The 15,330-nt window shown below is 41.1% G+C and overlaps 1 protein-coding gene across 1 annotated transcript in view; it reads right to left on the reverse strand.

Moving 5' to 3' along the window:
- Window positions 1-15,330, reverse strand: part of LOC140713863 (3-hydroxyisobutyrate dehydrogenase, mitochondrial-like) — a 140,413-nt gene that overhangs the window by 43,210 nt on the left and 81,873 nt on the right. Inside the window, exons 5-6 of the mRNA XM_073024465.1 lie at window positions 2,448-2,581; window positions 55-131 (exon numbers count right to left, since the gene is read on the reverse strand). Coding sequence (XP_072880566.1) covers window positions 55-131; window positions 2,448-2,581 — 211 coding nt within the window. The remainder of the gene's footprint in view (window positions 1-54; window positions 132-2,447; window positions 2,582-15,330) is intronic.

The raw sequence follows: 15,330 nt of genomic DNA on the forward strand, positions 1-15,330 counted from the left end.
TGGTGGTCATTGGTCATGAGAGAGAAAGAACAATAGAACAAAAGTCTATCAAACCTGATTCCCAGATTCATCGTTTCAGCGGTTCCAATCATGCTAATTGCGAGAAGCAAGTTGTTACAGATCTTTGCTGCCTAGAAGTAACAAAAACAATGCAGAAAAATGGTAAATATGAAATTTAATTATGAAACTTTAAATAAGCTTAAGGCCTTTACTGCTGAAACACATTTGGTGTAGAAGCACAGACCTCCCAGCCCAGGGTGAAATTTAATTTTGGCAATAATTTAAGAGACAACAGTAAAATTAGTAGCTTGTTGGCCAGCTTGTGCTGCTATGCGTTCCAATGACTTTCAGCAGGATGCTAAGTGGTCTGTTGATTCACTGCCACCAATTATTATATTCCACAGTCAAAGCCAAAATAATTCGACTTCCAAAAAGTCCATTCAAAACTGTTAAGTACAGTTTTCCAAATCGGTACTATAAGCAGCAAGGGTTGATGCTATTGGCATCGGCGTTCAGTTAAATTCCAGTGGCATCTGAAAGGAGTTTGTATTTTCTCCCTGTGACCATGTGGGTTTTCTCCAGTGGTCTGGTTTCCTTCCACAGTCCAAAGATGTATCTGTTAGTAGGTTAATTGGTCATTGTAAATTGTACTGGGATTAGTCAAGTGTTAAGTAGGTGGGTTGCTGGGTTGGAAAAGTCAGTTCTGCACTGTATTTCTCCATAACTAAATAATTAAAAATAAATAAAATAAAATGCTCAGATTACAAACTGGTAAGTACATCTGCAAATCAGGGACACGTGTGTTAATTTATCAGGTCTGTCCTCATGCATTTGAAAAGAAAATCAGTTCCAAAGAACTTAAAGAATTCCAAAAATATAGCTGCTAAAGTGAGATTGTTGAATACTCCTGCTTGAGTGGCCATTTGTTTTTATCAGGTGTATTTATTTCCGTCACTGAACTTTTCCCAAAATTAATGGACTCACTTTCAAGGTTCAGAGGTTCATTTTAATGTTAAAATATGCATGTACGATACATCTCTGATATTTGTCTCCTCCAGTTAGCCATTAAATACAGAAAGACCCTGGGTGCTGATGAAAGAAAAGACACCAACTGACCCCCCCCCAAGAGAAAGAAGCAAAACTCATAGACTCCAAAAGTACCCCCTTCTCCGCAGCAAAGAAGCCATAATTACAATCACCAATCCCCAACATGCCTACTCGCAGAAAAGAACAGTGACAGGTGCACCAAACAGCAAATCACCCCCCTACCCCACACACACACACACAAAACTAACAGATCACCCACCCGCCAATCAGCCACAAGAAAGAAAACACTGGAAAAACTGCAGGAAACCAATACAGCGTAGTCTAATAATCACGTGAATCTCAGAATATGGGAAATATCTTTCCATCTGCATGTGAGGATGGCAGCCGCATGAACTCAGTCCTTCCGTAAAGAGTGATCGTCAGCCCACGTCTGACCACTACCCAACTGGCTGCTGACATTCGCTGTTGAAAGTCATCTCTGACATCTTCCGTGTTAACCTCTACGCTTCAATCCTCCTCGCCACTTCAAGATGGAGTCGTTCCTGACCCCACGCCTTGTCTCTGGTTATTTCCATAAGTCAGCACGTGCTCCCAGACATTTTCAACCCCGCCCCTCTTCCCCCCCACAGGCAGCTCTCCGGACACTTAATGGCACTAGATCCTTCGATGGAGTTACAAACTGTACGTCAAAGGCAGGCAACAGTTTCTGTAACACAAACAAGACAAAAGGAACAAACAAAAGGAGCAGAAAAAGTGAAATAATTGGAAAGATTTGTTATCTGGAAGATGTTGCCCAAGGAATCATTGTTCACTGGTGACATCTTGATCGGAAGATGTGATTCGTTCAAGGGCTCTTCATCTCACGTTCTTGCTATTTATTGCTTGCTTGCTTATTTATTTATTTGTTTGTGCATGCTTCTTTCCTCTTTTGTATTTGCACTCTTTGTTGTCTTTTGCAGATTGGTTGTTTGTCTGCCCTGCTGGGTGCAGTCTTTCAATGTTGCTACTATGGTTCTTGGATTTGCTAAGTATGTCCACAAGAGAATGGTGACATAGATGTACTTTGATAATAAATTTACTTTGAATTTGAATTTGAGTTTGACTTTGAATCTATTTATTCATTTTGAAATACAGCATGGAACAGGTGCTTCTGACCCATTTAACCCTAGCCTAGTCACAGGACAATTTACAATGACCAATTAATCTACTAACTGGTACGTGTTTGAACTGTGGGAGGAAAGCAGAGCATCCAGAGGAAACCCACGTGGTCACGGGAAGGACGTATAGAATCCTTACAGAAGACACCAGAATTAAAGTCCGAACACTCTAAGCAGTAGCAGCATTGTGCTAACCACTACACCACCACGGTTCCACAATTAAATTAGGTATCTTTTTTTTACCTGCCCTGTTCCAACCCCTCCGCAGTAAACCACATTGGTTCCCATACAGCTCAGCAGTTCCTTGGCTGCATTAAATTCTTCTTCCAATCCACCAACCATGAACGTGAGATTGCCTGCTCGTGCCGCACCGACACCTGGAAGCAGGATATTGGCATTTAGTTTTAAAATAATTGCAATACGCTTTCTTTTGCCACCCCTCCAACGTGCCTTATCTAAAAACAATCACAATAATTACGCAAACATTGCCAAAGCTTGCGAATAGAATACTATTAATCATGGGCTAAGATTTTACTCTGGACAAGGGATTGATAAATAGCTTCATCGTCTCATTTATTAGACCCGAACTAATGCTGACAACACTGCTCAGCTGGTTAATCTTTCGACAGCTGCAGTTTTTCAGTTGTACAAACACTTATGTTAGATGAAGGAATAATGCATTAATACAGCCAAAATGTAATTTGAGAAACTGCTTGATAAATCTTTAGTAATAAGTCCTTAAAAAATATGCTATTCATCAATTCACTCAGTAGATCAGAAATGAGAGATTTTTAAAGAAAAGATGTCCAAGCGTTTTCTCTGATTTATCGAGAATAAAAATAATTCTGTTGACAGTTAATGCCCCAAGATGTCTATTCCAATATAAAGCCTTCTAATAAAAGACCTACAACAGCTCATTGGAAGTATAAATAATTTCATTCTTCTTTTTCTTATTCAAATCTGCTCAGTATTACAGTTCTTCAAAAGCACTCACCAACATTTCACTCATCCAGTAAATTCAATTCAAACTGTTCTTATAACAGCGTGCTCTGATTAGCCCCAAGCTTTTGACATTTTCACAATCAGAATCAGGTTTAATAACCCCACCAACATGACGTGAAATTTGCTGTCTTTGCGGCAGCAGTACAATCCAAATACATAATAGTAGAGGAAAAGACTGGGAATTACATTAAGTATATTAAATAGTTAAATTAAATAAGTAGTGCAAAAATAAAAGTTAAGAAAGTATTTAACACCATCAACACCAACCTTAACAACTTCTTCCTCTCTGCCATCAAATTTCTGAACCTACGTGATTATTTATGTTTTTATATTTCTTATTGTAATTTATAGGGTTTTTTTGTACTGCACTGTCCTGCTACAGCAAAATGACAAATTTTACATGTGTTAGTGTTAATAAACCTGATTCTAATTATTATTTGTCTTTGTTGTGACTAAAGGAGAAAGAGAATATTAAGCCGCCTTTTAAGTGTTTTATACATACAGTACCTCTTCCCTCAAGTGCTAGACAGATGTAAACACCTGTCATCAAAGTCATAATTCTTAGACATAAGAGGCACGTCAAGATAATTTTGCCCAACTACCGTACCATTTCATAGAGGTGAGGGGTATTTAGGAAATACATTTGAGTCAGTATGGAACAGATACATCAGGTGCAAAGTAAAGCAATGCATAAGTGACACTTAGTATGCAATGTGTGTGCTGCTGTCTTCAAAAGGTAATCAGACACAATCATTTTCTACAGATGTAGCTTCACTAGGGGCTGCTGTCACTCAGGCAGTTTACGACTTGTTATGGTGTCTCTATTGTTTACCAGTGACATTCTCTGAAAAGGAGACAGCTGGGATGGAAAGCTGGCAGGAAAAGGACAATATAATGCTGTGGAGGTAATCAACAAACTTGTGTGTGTTAATTAACTTTACAGTTTATCATGTTCAATTAGTTTTCTATTCTGCCAAAGATAACCATGCACAATTGGTTTAAGACCATGCCATGTTTTATTTGTAACCACTTTCTGTTCTTATTCCCATTTCTGTGTTTGACAGTTCTCCAGAGGCTTCGAATGCACAGATGCAAGACTCTGTGAATGGCTTAGTCAATTTAAATCAGTTTAAAATACACCTCTTTATTTAGTGGCTGATTTAAATCTTCATGCTTATTCCCCGTTCAAGGGGTGCAGAATTCTGCAATCCTTCTTCACAGCAATATGCGGCTGCATTTCGTAAGATAGCATTGTGGAATGATTTCAGAGCTCTGATTTATATATCTCTAGAATTTGCAAAGGGTCCGTTTGCATTAGTAATACAATGCACTTTTAATATGTGTTTTATCTATTATCATTTTGTATTATTGAATATGCTTCATGGATGACAATTGAGATGGGGGGGGTCTCTCAATTTGAGATCCAATCAGCAAATTTCCTTCCTGCAAATTCTCCCATATTATAGTGATTTAAAAATGTAAAGTAATTTTAGAATCAAAATTAGGATTAATATCACTGGCATATGTCATAAAATTTGCTGTTTTGCCACAGCAGTACAGTGCAATACACAAAATAGATAAATTACAATAAGAAATATATTTTAAAAAATTAAATAAGTAAATAGGGCAAAAATACTGAGGTAGAGTTCATGTGTTGGTTCACTATCTGTTCAGACATCGGATGGTGGAAGGGGAGATGCTGTTCCTAAAATGTAGGGCTCCTGTTCCTCCTCCCTGATGGTAGCAATGAGGAGAGGGCATATCCTGATGATGGGGGTCCTTTATGATGGGATTCTTCTTGAGCTATTGCCTTTTGAAGATGTTCTGGATGCTGGGGCAGCTAGTGCCCAAGATGGAGCTGGCTGAGTCTGTATGTATCTCTCTGCAACTTTTTCCAGTCCTGTGCAGATGGCCCCTTCACAACACCCCGATGCAACCAGTGAGATGGGTCTTCATTGTACATCTGTGGAAATTTGCTAGAGTGTTTGGTGACATATCAAATCTCTTCAAACTCCTAATGAAATATAGCCACTGACATACCAATTTCACGCAGCATAATTACAGGAATAGTACCCCTAGATGACCATTTTAAATTGCAGTCGTGATGGAGGTTTTGGTCCCTTATTAAAAGCCTGCTAAATATGTTCTTAGCATAAAATGCATTTTTAAATTAATTTAACCTCTTGTTGATTGTTGAAATTGTTTTTAAAAACAATAGGTGCTCCTGTTCATTATGTGCCATACAATGCACTTTTCTTCCCCTTATTAGTTTCTAAAATTATCAGCCTGCCTGTAGGCCTCTATACCATCTGCCTGTATCACTCTCTATCACCTACCCACTCTGCTCTACACCATCTGTCTGTATCACTCCCCATACTACTCTATCACCTGCCTTTATCACTCCCCTAGTAAAATTGTTAGTAAAATCATATAGCAGGAAATGGGCTGTTTGTTCATCTCATCAATGCCGACTGTGACGCTCGAGGATTAAAACCATTTGCCTGCATTAGGATGGTATCCCTCTATGCCTTTCACTACCTAAGTACCTGTCCAACAATCTTTTCTAAGTTCTAACTATATCTGCCTCTACCAGTTCACTCCAGATAACCATTACCCTCTATTGGCATAGTGGTGTGGAGATACATCTCTACCAAAGGAGGTGTAAGGTGCTCCTTCCCTCCGCTAGCCTGTAGGTCACTCTTGGATAAGGTGTAGCACCTGCTTAGACACCCCCCACACCCGATCAGGGTCACATGAAGCCACGGGAGCAGGTGGTGGATGGTCGTGTGAGCAGCTGGTGCACATCACAATTCCTGGTTGCATGACCACTGACACCAGGCAGACAATCTCTGAAGAATATTGATAATGTTTGAGGTCATCCATCTTGTAAAGTCACTGCTCAGAAGGCGACAATGGCAAACTACTTCTGTGGAAAATTTGCAAAGAACAGACATGGTCATGGAAAGACCATGATCACCCACATCATACGACACGGCAGGAAACAAACAAACTACCCTCTCTGTACACAAATGTACCCTTTATACCCCCTTTAAATATCTTTCATCTCACTTGAAACCTGTGCCTTCTAGTTCAAAGTTTACCATGCCCTGGGATCAAGACCATGATTGTCCTTTTTTGCCCCTCAATTTTATAAACCTCTATTAGGTCATCCCTCAGCCATCCATCCAATTTTTCCTTACCTCTACAGAGTTTCATTTCATCCTACTACTTTAACTCAATCCAAGAACTACTGCCCTCAGGCAGGTGATACATAGGTCACATAGGACCAGGGGCACTTGTTACTCTTCAACCATCAGGCTCCTGAACCAACATGGACAACATCACTGACTTCATTCTGCAACCTACAGGCTCTCTTTCAAGGACCCTACAGTATAACTCAGTATTATTTGTTTTATAAACTTCTGTTACAGGGGTTTGCAACTTCTTTTTTGATGCCATGGACACCTACCATTCACTGCCAGGCAATGGTGGACCCACAGGCTGGGAACCCCTGCTCTGTTAGGTTATCCCTTGGTCTCTTACATTCCAGTGAGAATAAACCCCCTCTACACAATCACTCATTGCAACTACAGACTTTCAATCCAGGCAACATCCTGCTTATTTAATCCAATCCAAAAATGACGAGAAGCTACTGACATCGGATAGAAGGTACAGAAGCTTTAGGTCCCAACACAGGCAGGTTCAGGAGCAGTTATTACCATTCAACCAAAAGGTTCTAATAACTTCACTGACCACAACTCCAAACTGATTCACAGCTTACAGACTCTCTTTCAAGGACTCTTTACAACTCATGTTCTCAGATTTTTTTTTATTAGCACAGTTTGTCTTCTTTTGCACACTGGCTGTTTCTCAGTCTTTGTTCTTGTATGGTTTTTCATAGATTCTATTGTATTCCTTTATTTTTCCTGTAAATGCCTGCAAGGAAAAGAATTCAAAGGGTATATATACTTTCTTTGATAATAAATGTACTTTGAACTTTAAAAAGAGAACTGGCCTGAAAGCAGCTACTGTTAAAAAAACAGTCGCAAGCCACAAACTTAGCTTCAAGAATCGGGGGAGTAGATTTAGGACAGAGATGGGGAGGAACTGCTTTTCCCAGAGAGTGGTGAATCTATGGAATTCTCTGCCCAATGAAGCAGTGGAGGCTACCTCAGTAAATATATTTGATACAAGGTTGGATAGATTTCTGCATAGTAGGGGAATTCAGGGTTATGGGGAAAAGGCAGGTAGTTGGAGATGAGTCCATTGCCAGATCAGCCATGATCTTATTGAATGGTGGATCAACCTCAATGAGACAGATGGCCTACTCCTGCTCCTATTTCTTATGTTCCTATGTTCAAACATAAAAGCATGGCATTATTTAAAATTGCTATTGGAAACAAGATCAATAAGGAAAAACTATTGTTGGAATACATTTTGAGAAAGGAAATGCTTTCCTTTAAAGAGTGAAGAAACTCTACAGAAATATTGTGTAAAGTTTGTTCATCCAGTTTTGGTACACCAAACCACTGCAGCATATTCTGTTTGCACCAACACTCATAAAAAGCTCACAAAACTGGACAATCTGGGGAATGAGGAAACATGGTCACTGGTGTTTGACACAAAAGCACACACTCTAAAAAATTCCAATCAGTACCTAATCTCTACACCCAACCCAATCTCACATTGGGACTGCACCTTCCTATGCCTTGGGCATTTAAGTATCTGTCTAATGCTTCAGATCAAATATTACATGTGGGAGGCACGGCACCGTAGCAATTAGCAGAACATTATTACAGTGCCCAGGACGCAGGTTCAATTCCAACACTGTCTGTAAGGAGTCTGCACGTTCTGCCTGTGATTGCGTGAGTTTAATCCACGAGCTCGCTTTGCCCCCCCCACATTCCAAAGACAGGATGGATTAGTAAGGGTCAGTAGTACGTTGGCACTGGAAGTGGGGGGACACTAGCAGGCTGACCAGCACAGGCTCAGACTGTGTTGGTTGTTGACACAAACGAAGCATTTCACTCTATGCTTCAATGTACATGTGACAAATAAGGCTAATCTTTACTTCTACCACCTGCTCTGGGAGTTCATTCCAAATATTAGTCACTTTCTGTGTAAAATAATTTACCCCTAACATCCTCTTTAAAACTCTTATAACTCCCCTTAAAATATGTCCACTTGTTTATGTTTCTCTACAATGGGGCAAAGATTTCAACAACTTACTTTGTCTATGGATCCCATAATACTAGATACTAAGTCACCACTCAGCTTCCTTTGTTCCAGGGAAAACGTGCAGCATATCCAATCAACTCCTCATATGAGGCCCACAGTTATTTGTGGTTGACCATGGATGTAGTGCCCCAGCGATCTACATGATACGCAAGTGAGTCGCAAGTCATGGCAGTACGATGGCAGTTAAGCTGTTGCTCCATCTCTCCACACAGCTGATGAATCCAAAGCAGCGGCAAGGAACGATACAGTTTGGCACCAGTGTCGCTGCAGGAGTTGCCAGTCAGCGTTGGACTACTTGAGGGATTCCAGCTCAGGAGTTTTCCCTCGGGATTTACTACTGAAGCCTTTCCCATGAGTGGGTATAGTCGTAAGGCAGCAGAGGATTCAGATCAGAGTTTTCCTTCTCCTAGGTGAGCAACTAACCATGGCTGAAGATCCCCATTTGCCCAAGAGTAACTAGTTTTAGGCTGCCAGTAACCTATCTTAACCTCTTCTCTTGTCAGTAGAAGCAGTTCTGCCAGGCTGCGTAGCTAAGTCACACGTGAAGGCCAGGTGCTGGACTTGGTTGTCAGGGGCAATTTGAGGTGCACACCATTGGGAGCATTTAATAGGCAGTGGGAGCTTAGCCCACTACCAGCCCCAGTTATAACAACCTTAGGGAACCAAAAAACCCATAACTAGTTTTCCAGTCCAGGCTACATCCTGGTGAATTTCCTTTGTATCACCTCCAACAGAACCACATCCTTTCCAAAGTGTGGAGATCAGAATGGCACACAATACTCCAAGTGTGGCCTCACCAGTGTTTTATAAATTTACAACATAACCTCCCAAACCTTCTATTCTCTTCCCTAATCCATGAGGGCCATATGCCTTCTTCATTTCAAGTAAGACCATAAAACCATAAGATACTGGAGCAGAATTAGGCCATTCAGCTCATCAAGTCTGCTCCACCATTCAATCATGGCTGACTTATTAAGCCTCTCAACCCCATTCCCTGCTTTCCCCTAGTAACCTTTGACACCCTGACTACTTAAAAAATTATTAACCTCCACATTAAATATACCCACTGACTTGGCCTCCACAGCTGTCTGTGGCAATGAATTCCACAGATTCACCACCCTCTGTCTAAAGAAGCTCCTCATCTCTGTTCTAAAGGGACATACCTCTATTCTGATGCTGCGCACCCTGGTACTAGACTCCCCCAGTATAGGAAACATCCTCTCCACAGCCACTCTATCAAGGCTTTTCAATATTCAATATTGAAAGGTCTGTGTGTCTTTTTCAGGACTGTGGACCTCTAGGTTTCTCTGTCAACATTCTTTAGTGCCCTATCACCTACTGTACACGTCCTACTCTTATTTGACTTCTCAAAATCCATCACAATTTGGGACTACATTCCACCTACCAACTCTCCACCCAATTTATGATCTACAGTCTGCTGCAGCCTTGGACAACCTCATTATCCACAATACAAGCAAATCCTTGTCTCCTTTTGCAAAATCATTCCTCCTACATTCACATGCAAGTTGTTAATATATATCAAAAAACAGAAATGATTCCTAGTATACTCTAACACACAGAACAGCTCATATGAGTAATTAGCACTTAATAAACCGTGTGCAAATATATCTGATTTCTAAACTTAACAGTCACAGTCGTAACATGTCCGGTGAAATGCTCAAACCAGATCAAACTTGGTAGCAACATAGAAGAAATCATCAATAACCTATCATGTGATCAAAATAAAAGACAAGCTCCCAGCCAAAGAGTCACAGAGCACTAAGGCTCAGAAACAAGTTCTCTACTCCCATCAAGTCTGTGCCTACCTGTTACTGGCTAGTGCTATATGTGTCATAGTCCTCCATACCTCTCCCATCTATGTACTTATAGAAACTTCTCTTAAATGTTGCAATCGAACCTGCATCCACCAGTTCATTCCACACTTGAGAAGAAGTTTCCTCAGGTTTCCTTTAAATATTTGACCTTCCTTGTACTTATCCAAATTTCCCTTCAAAGTTGCAATTGAACCTGCATCCACCACCTCAACTTACTTCACACTCACACCACCCTATGAGTGAAGAGGTTTTCCTCTCAGGCTCCTCTGAAATATTTCACCTTTCACCCTTAACCTATAACCTCTACTTTTAGATTCACCCGAGCTCAGTGGAAAAGGCCTGCTTGCATTAACCCTATCTATATCCTTCATACTCCATTGTCAAGAGCTCCGTTGTCAGAAATTACCTCCTCACAAATCAAGGTTCAAATCCTCCAACAATATTAAAAAGACTGCTATCAAACTCAATGATGACAGCCTCTGATTGTGACAAAGGTAACCTATCCTTTTCTATCAGCTTGCTGTCTTTACAAAGTTCAGCAGATCACTCTCCTCTAAAGTCTCTGCGTAGGTGCCCAGCTCTGTTGGACAACAGCCAACTGCCAAAGCTTCTGTTCGCAACCTTTAACTTCATCTCTGGTATACAGCAAAGTTGTATTCTTCATCCCATCCTTTTGCTCATTTACATGCTCTGCCTCCACAAGGACACAAAAAGCACAGCATTCTTCCAGGAGTGATGCCGATTTCCCGCTGCCACCTGCCTTGACCTCATCTCTAAACTGTCAGTCCACCTACCCAGCATTTGGCAATGAGCAAGCAAAATCATTCCTCCCACTATATCCTGGGAAGACCATAGCCATTTTCCTTGCTCTTCTTAACAAACTGTGCTCCCGAGGCACCAACCTGAGAGTCACAGAGCACTACAGGTGTTGTGGATAGTGTGGAGAGGCTGTCAGAGGTTTCAGCGGGACACTGATAGGATGCAAAACTAAGAAGTGGCAGATGGAGTTCAACCCAGATAAGTGTGAGGTGGTTCATTTTGGCTGGTCAAATATGATGACGTAAGACTTTTGGCAGTATGGAGGATCAGAGGGATCTTGGGGTCCAAGTCCATAAGACACTCAAAGCTGCTGCGCAGGTTGACTTTTTGGTTAAGAAAGCATACAGTGCATTGGCCTTCATCAATCATGGGATTGAGTTTAGGAGCTGAGAGGTAATGTTGCAGCTATATAGGACCCTGGTCAGACCCCACTTGAAGTACTGTGCTTAGTTCTGGTCATCTCACTACAGGAAAGATGTGGAAACCTTAGAAAGGGTGCAGAGGAGATTTACAAGGATGTTCCCTGGATTGGGGAGCATGCCTTATGAGAATAGATTGAGTGAACTCGGCCTTTTTTCCTTGGAGTGACAGAGGATGAGAAGTGACCTGATAGAGGTGCTTAAGATGGTGAGAGGCACTGAGCGTGTGGATAGTCAGAGGATTTTTCCTGGGGCTGAAATGGCTAACATGAGAGGGCACAATTTTAAGGTGCTTGGAAGTAGGTACAAGGAGATGTCAGGGGTAAGTTTTTTTTACTCAGAGAGTGGTGAGTGTGTGGAATGGGCTGCCGGCGACGGTGGTGGAGGCGGATACGATAGGGTCTTTAAGAGACTCCTGGACAGGTACATGGAGCTCAGAAAAAGAGGGCTATGGGTAACCCTAGGTAATTTCTAAGGTAAGGACACATTCAGCACAATTTCGTGTGCCGAAGGGCCTGTATTGTGCTGCAGGTTTTCCATGTTTCTAGGTTTCTACAAAACAGAAGCAGGCCTTTTGGCCCATTTAAATTGTGCCAAATTGTTACCTCGCCTAGTCCCATATGCGCCATAGCCCTCCATACCTCTCCCATCCATATACCTACTCAAGCTTCTCTTAAATGTTGCGATCGAACCAGCGTCTACCACTTCTGCTGGCAGCTCGCTCCACACTTGCACCACCATGAGTGAAGAAGCTCCCTCTCGGGTCTCCCTTAAATATATCACTTTTCATCCTTAACCTCTAATTCTAGTCTCACCCAACATCATCAGGAAAAGCCTGCTTGCATTTACCCTATCTATAACCCACATAATTTTGTATACCTCTATAAGATTGCCCTCAGTCTCTATGCTCGAGGGAATAAGGTCCCTCAAGTCCCAGGAAAAATCTTGTAAATCTCCTCTGTACCTTCTCCCTGGAAAGATTCTGAAACAAAACTAAATGCAGGTCGATGGGAGTAGCAGTTTAAACGGTTTTCAGCATGGACTAGATGGGCCAAAGAGCCTGCTTCTGTGCTGTACTTCTCTACGACCCTATGCCGGTGATATTAAACCTGAATATGAATCCAAATATGCTGTTTTGGTGATATTTTTGGTGTCCTTTTCACCCACTGTGTGCATTTCCTGACCTACACCTACACACTTCAAGCTTATTGTCAACACATTATTTTTAAGCAACACCTCTGCTTTAAATAAGACCATAGACATAGGAGAAGAATTTGGCCATGTGGCCCATTGAGTTCCTCCTCAATACCGACAACCTTCTAAAGTATTAGCAAATCTCCAATCTTGGCCTCTTGATTGTTCCCAAATTTAAACCGCTGCAATATTGACTTCAACAGCCAAGACCTCAAAATCTTCCTCCCTGTTTATCTACCTTTAAGTAGTTCCTTAAAAACTTTCTAGCTAAAATCTACACCATGTGAATCTAATTTCCTCACATGGCACAGTATCAAATTTTGTTTCAAGACATATCTCTGAAAGTTCTGGAATAGTTTACTGCATTAAAAGGCACAGCACAAATATATGTTACTACTACTATACAATCACAAATACATGTTTCTATACTCTACAGTGGCCTAATAAAGTAGCCACAGAATGTATCTTTGTGGTTTTCTTTTACTATAGCCCATCCCCTTCAACATTTGACTTCTTGTGTGGTCAGAGAAGCTCGCCTACACTGTTGTAAAATGTGGTTATTTGAGTTTCCTGTCAGCTTGAACCAATCTGGCCATTCTCCTCTGACCTCTCTCATTAACAAGGTGTTCTCACCCACAGAACTGCCACTCACTGGATGTTTTGTGATTTTCACACCACTCTCTGTAAACTCTAGAGACTGGTTTGTGTGAAAATCCCAGGAGATCAGTAGTTTCTGAGATACTGAAACCACCCCATCTGGCACCAACAATTGGTCCATAGTCAAAGTCACTTAGTAGATCACACTTCTTCCCCAATCTGATGTTTGGTCTGAACAACTGAACCTCTTGAATACATCTGCATGCTTTTATGCATTGAGTTGCTGCCACATGATTGGTTGATTAGATATTTACATTAACAAGGTGTACAGGAGTACCTAAATAAAGTGACCACTGAGTTCATGTCTAATCTGACTGGGGTATAACTTACACATGTAGAGAAGCAAAATGGACAATATCAAGTCATCAAAAACTCGTAGTACAGGTTAATTTATATCTGAGGGCATAATAAACCTTGCACTACATATATAATTACAACATAGTAATAATCAACAGAACAACAAAAAGAGCTTTGTAGAAAGCAGGAGCTTTCAATCAAACCCAATGACAGCTTTTTTAAATATTGAGAAACAGATAGGATTGTAAACTGTTTACAGAAGACAAAGCGATTTTAGTTCTTGCAGGATGACCAAAATAACAAAAGGCAGATTTAAGGCAGTTGTCAAGAGAGTGCTTCACACAAAAAACCATCAGCATTTGATCACGAGAGTGGAAATGAGACTTGGATGATTTGGAGAGGAAATGGGGAATTGCTTTCTCACATTGCCCACAAGCTGTGCCGTATCCATATCTCATGTGAATGCATAGTGGATGACTGTGTGTCCAGCTTAAACCTTAAGGAATAATTAAGATATCCCTGGAGTTAAAGCAAGGTCAAAGCTTCGAGCCCAAGAATTCATTGCTTGATTAGTAACACTCCAAGAGATGTCAGCAAAACTAAACCAGCAATTTACTCTACTGCTTTCAAAACTTTCACAGTCGCTAATTTGTAGAAACACAAGATATTCTGTAGTTACTGTAAATCCAGAGCAACCAAGCAACCAACACACATTAAATGCTGGAGGAACTCAGCAGGTCAGTCAGCATCTATGTAGAGAAATACACAGTTGAAATTCCCCCCTCCCCTACCCACCTACTTCCCCCCTCGGCTGTCTTCGCCTATCATCTGCCACCTTGTACACCTTCTCCTTCCGCCCCCCCCCCCCATCTTCTTACTGTGCCTTCTTCCCCCTTTTCCTGTGTGATGAAAGGTCTCGGCCCCAAATATCAACTGTTCATTCCTCTCCATAGATGCTGCCTGACCTGCTGAGTTCTTCCACCACGTTGTGTGTGTTACTTAGGATTACAGCTGATGCTTAAAATGAATATACAGAATCTTCCTATTATTTCTACACGAGGTAACAGCTGAGAAGTAACAAGGGTACATGGTGATTACTATTTTTCTTAGACAGTTCCTCCAGTTGGCAGACTACCTGCTCCCATTTCAGATCTAATGAGGTAGCTAATGAGGACGATGTGACATCTGAAGACCGTGCCACAGATTGGGCAGGACATGCTTAATGAAACGGGTCAGTGCAGGTAACATGGAAAGTGGTACGCTCCTTTGAAAATATTTTGTCTTATGTTTAAAAAACCTGGCTCAATATATCTACAGCTGAACTGTGTAGTAATACAGTAATAGGCTTAAATTTCAACAAGGCCACCGGACCTTGTTCAAGGTTCAAAGTAAATTTATTATCAAAGTGTGTGTGTATATAAAAAACCATATCTCACCTTGAGATTCATTTTCTTACAGGCATTCACAGTAGATATGAAGAAATACAATAGAATCAATGAAAAAACCACACATAACAAAGACAGACCAATGTGCAAAAGATAACAAACTGCAAACACAAAAAGAAAAAAAAACCAAAAATAAATAGAAATACGCATCCGTTAGTCCCGAGAGACCATGGATTTGTTCCTTGGAAGGTTTCCGGGGTGCAGGCCTGGGCAGGGTTGT

The sequence above is a fragment of the Hemitrygon akajei genome, chromosome 20, assembly GCF_048418815.1.
Source record: "Hemitrygon akajei chromosome 20, sHemAka1.3, whole genome shotgun sequence".
Lineage (NCBI taxonomy): Eukaryota > Metazoa > Chordata > Chondrichthyes > Myliobatiformes > Dasyatidae > Hemitrygon > Hemitrygon akajei.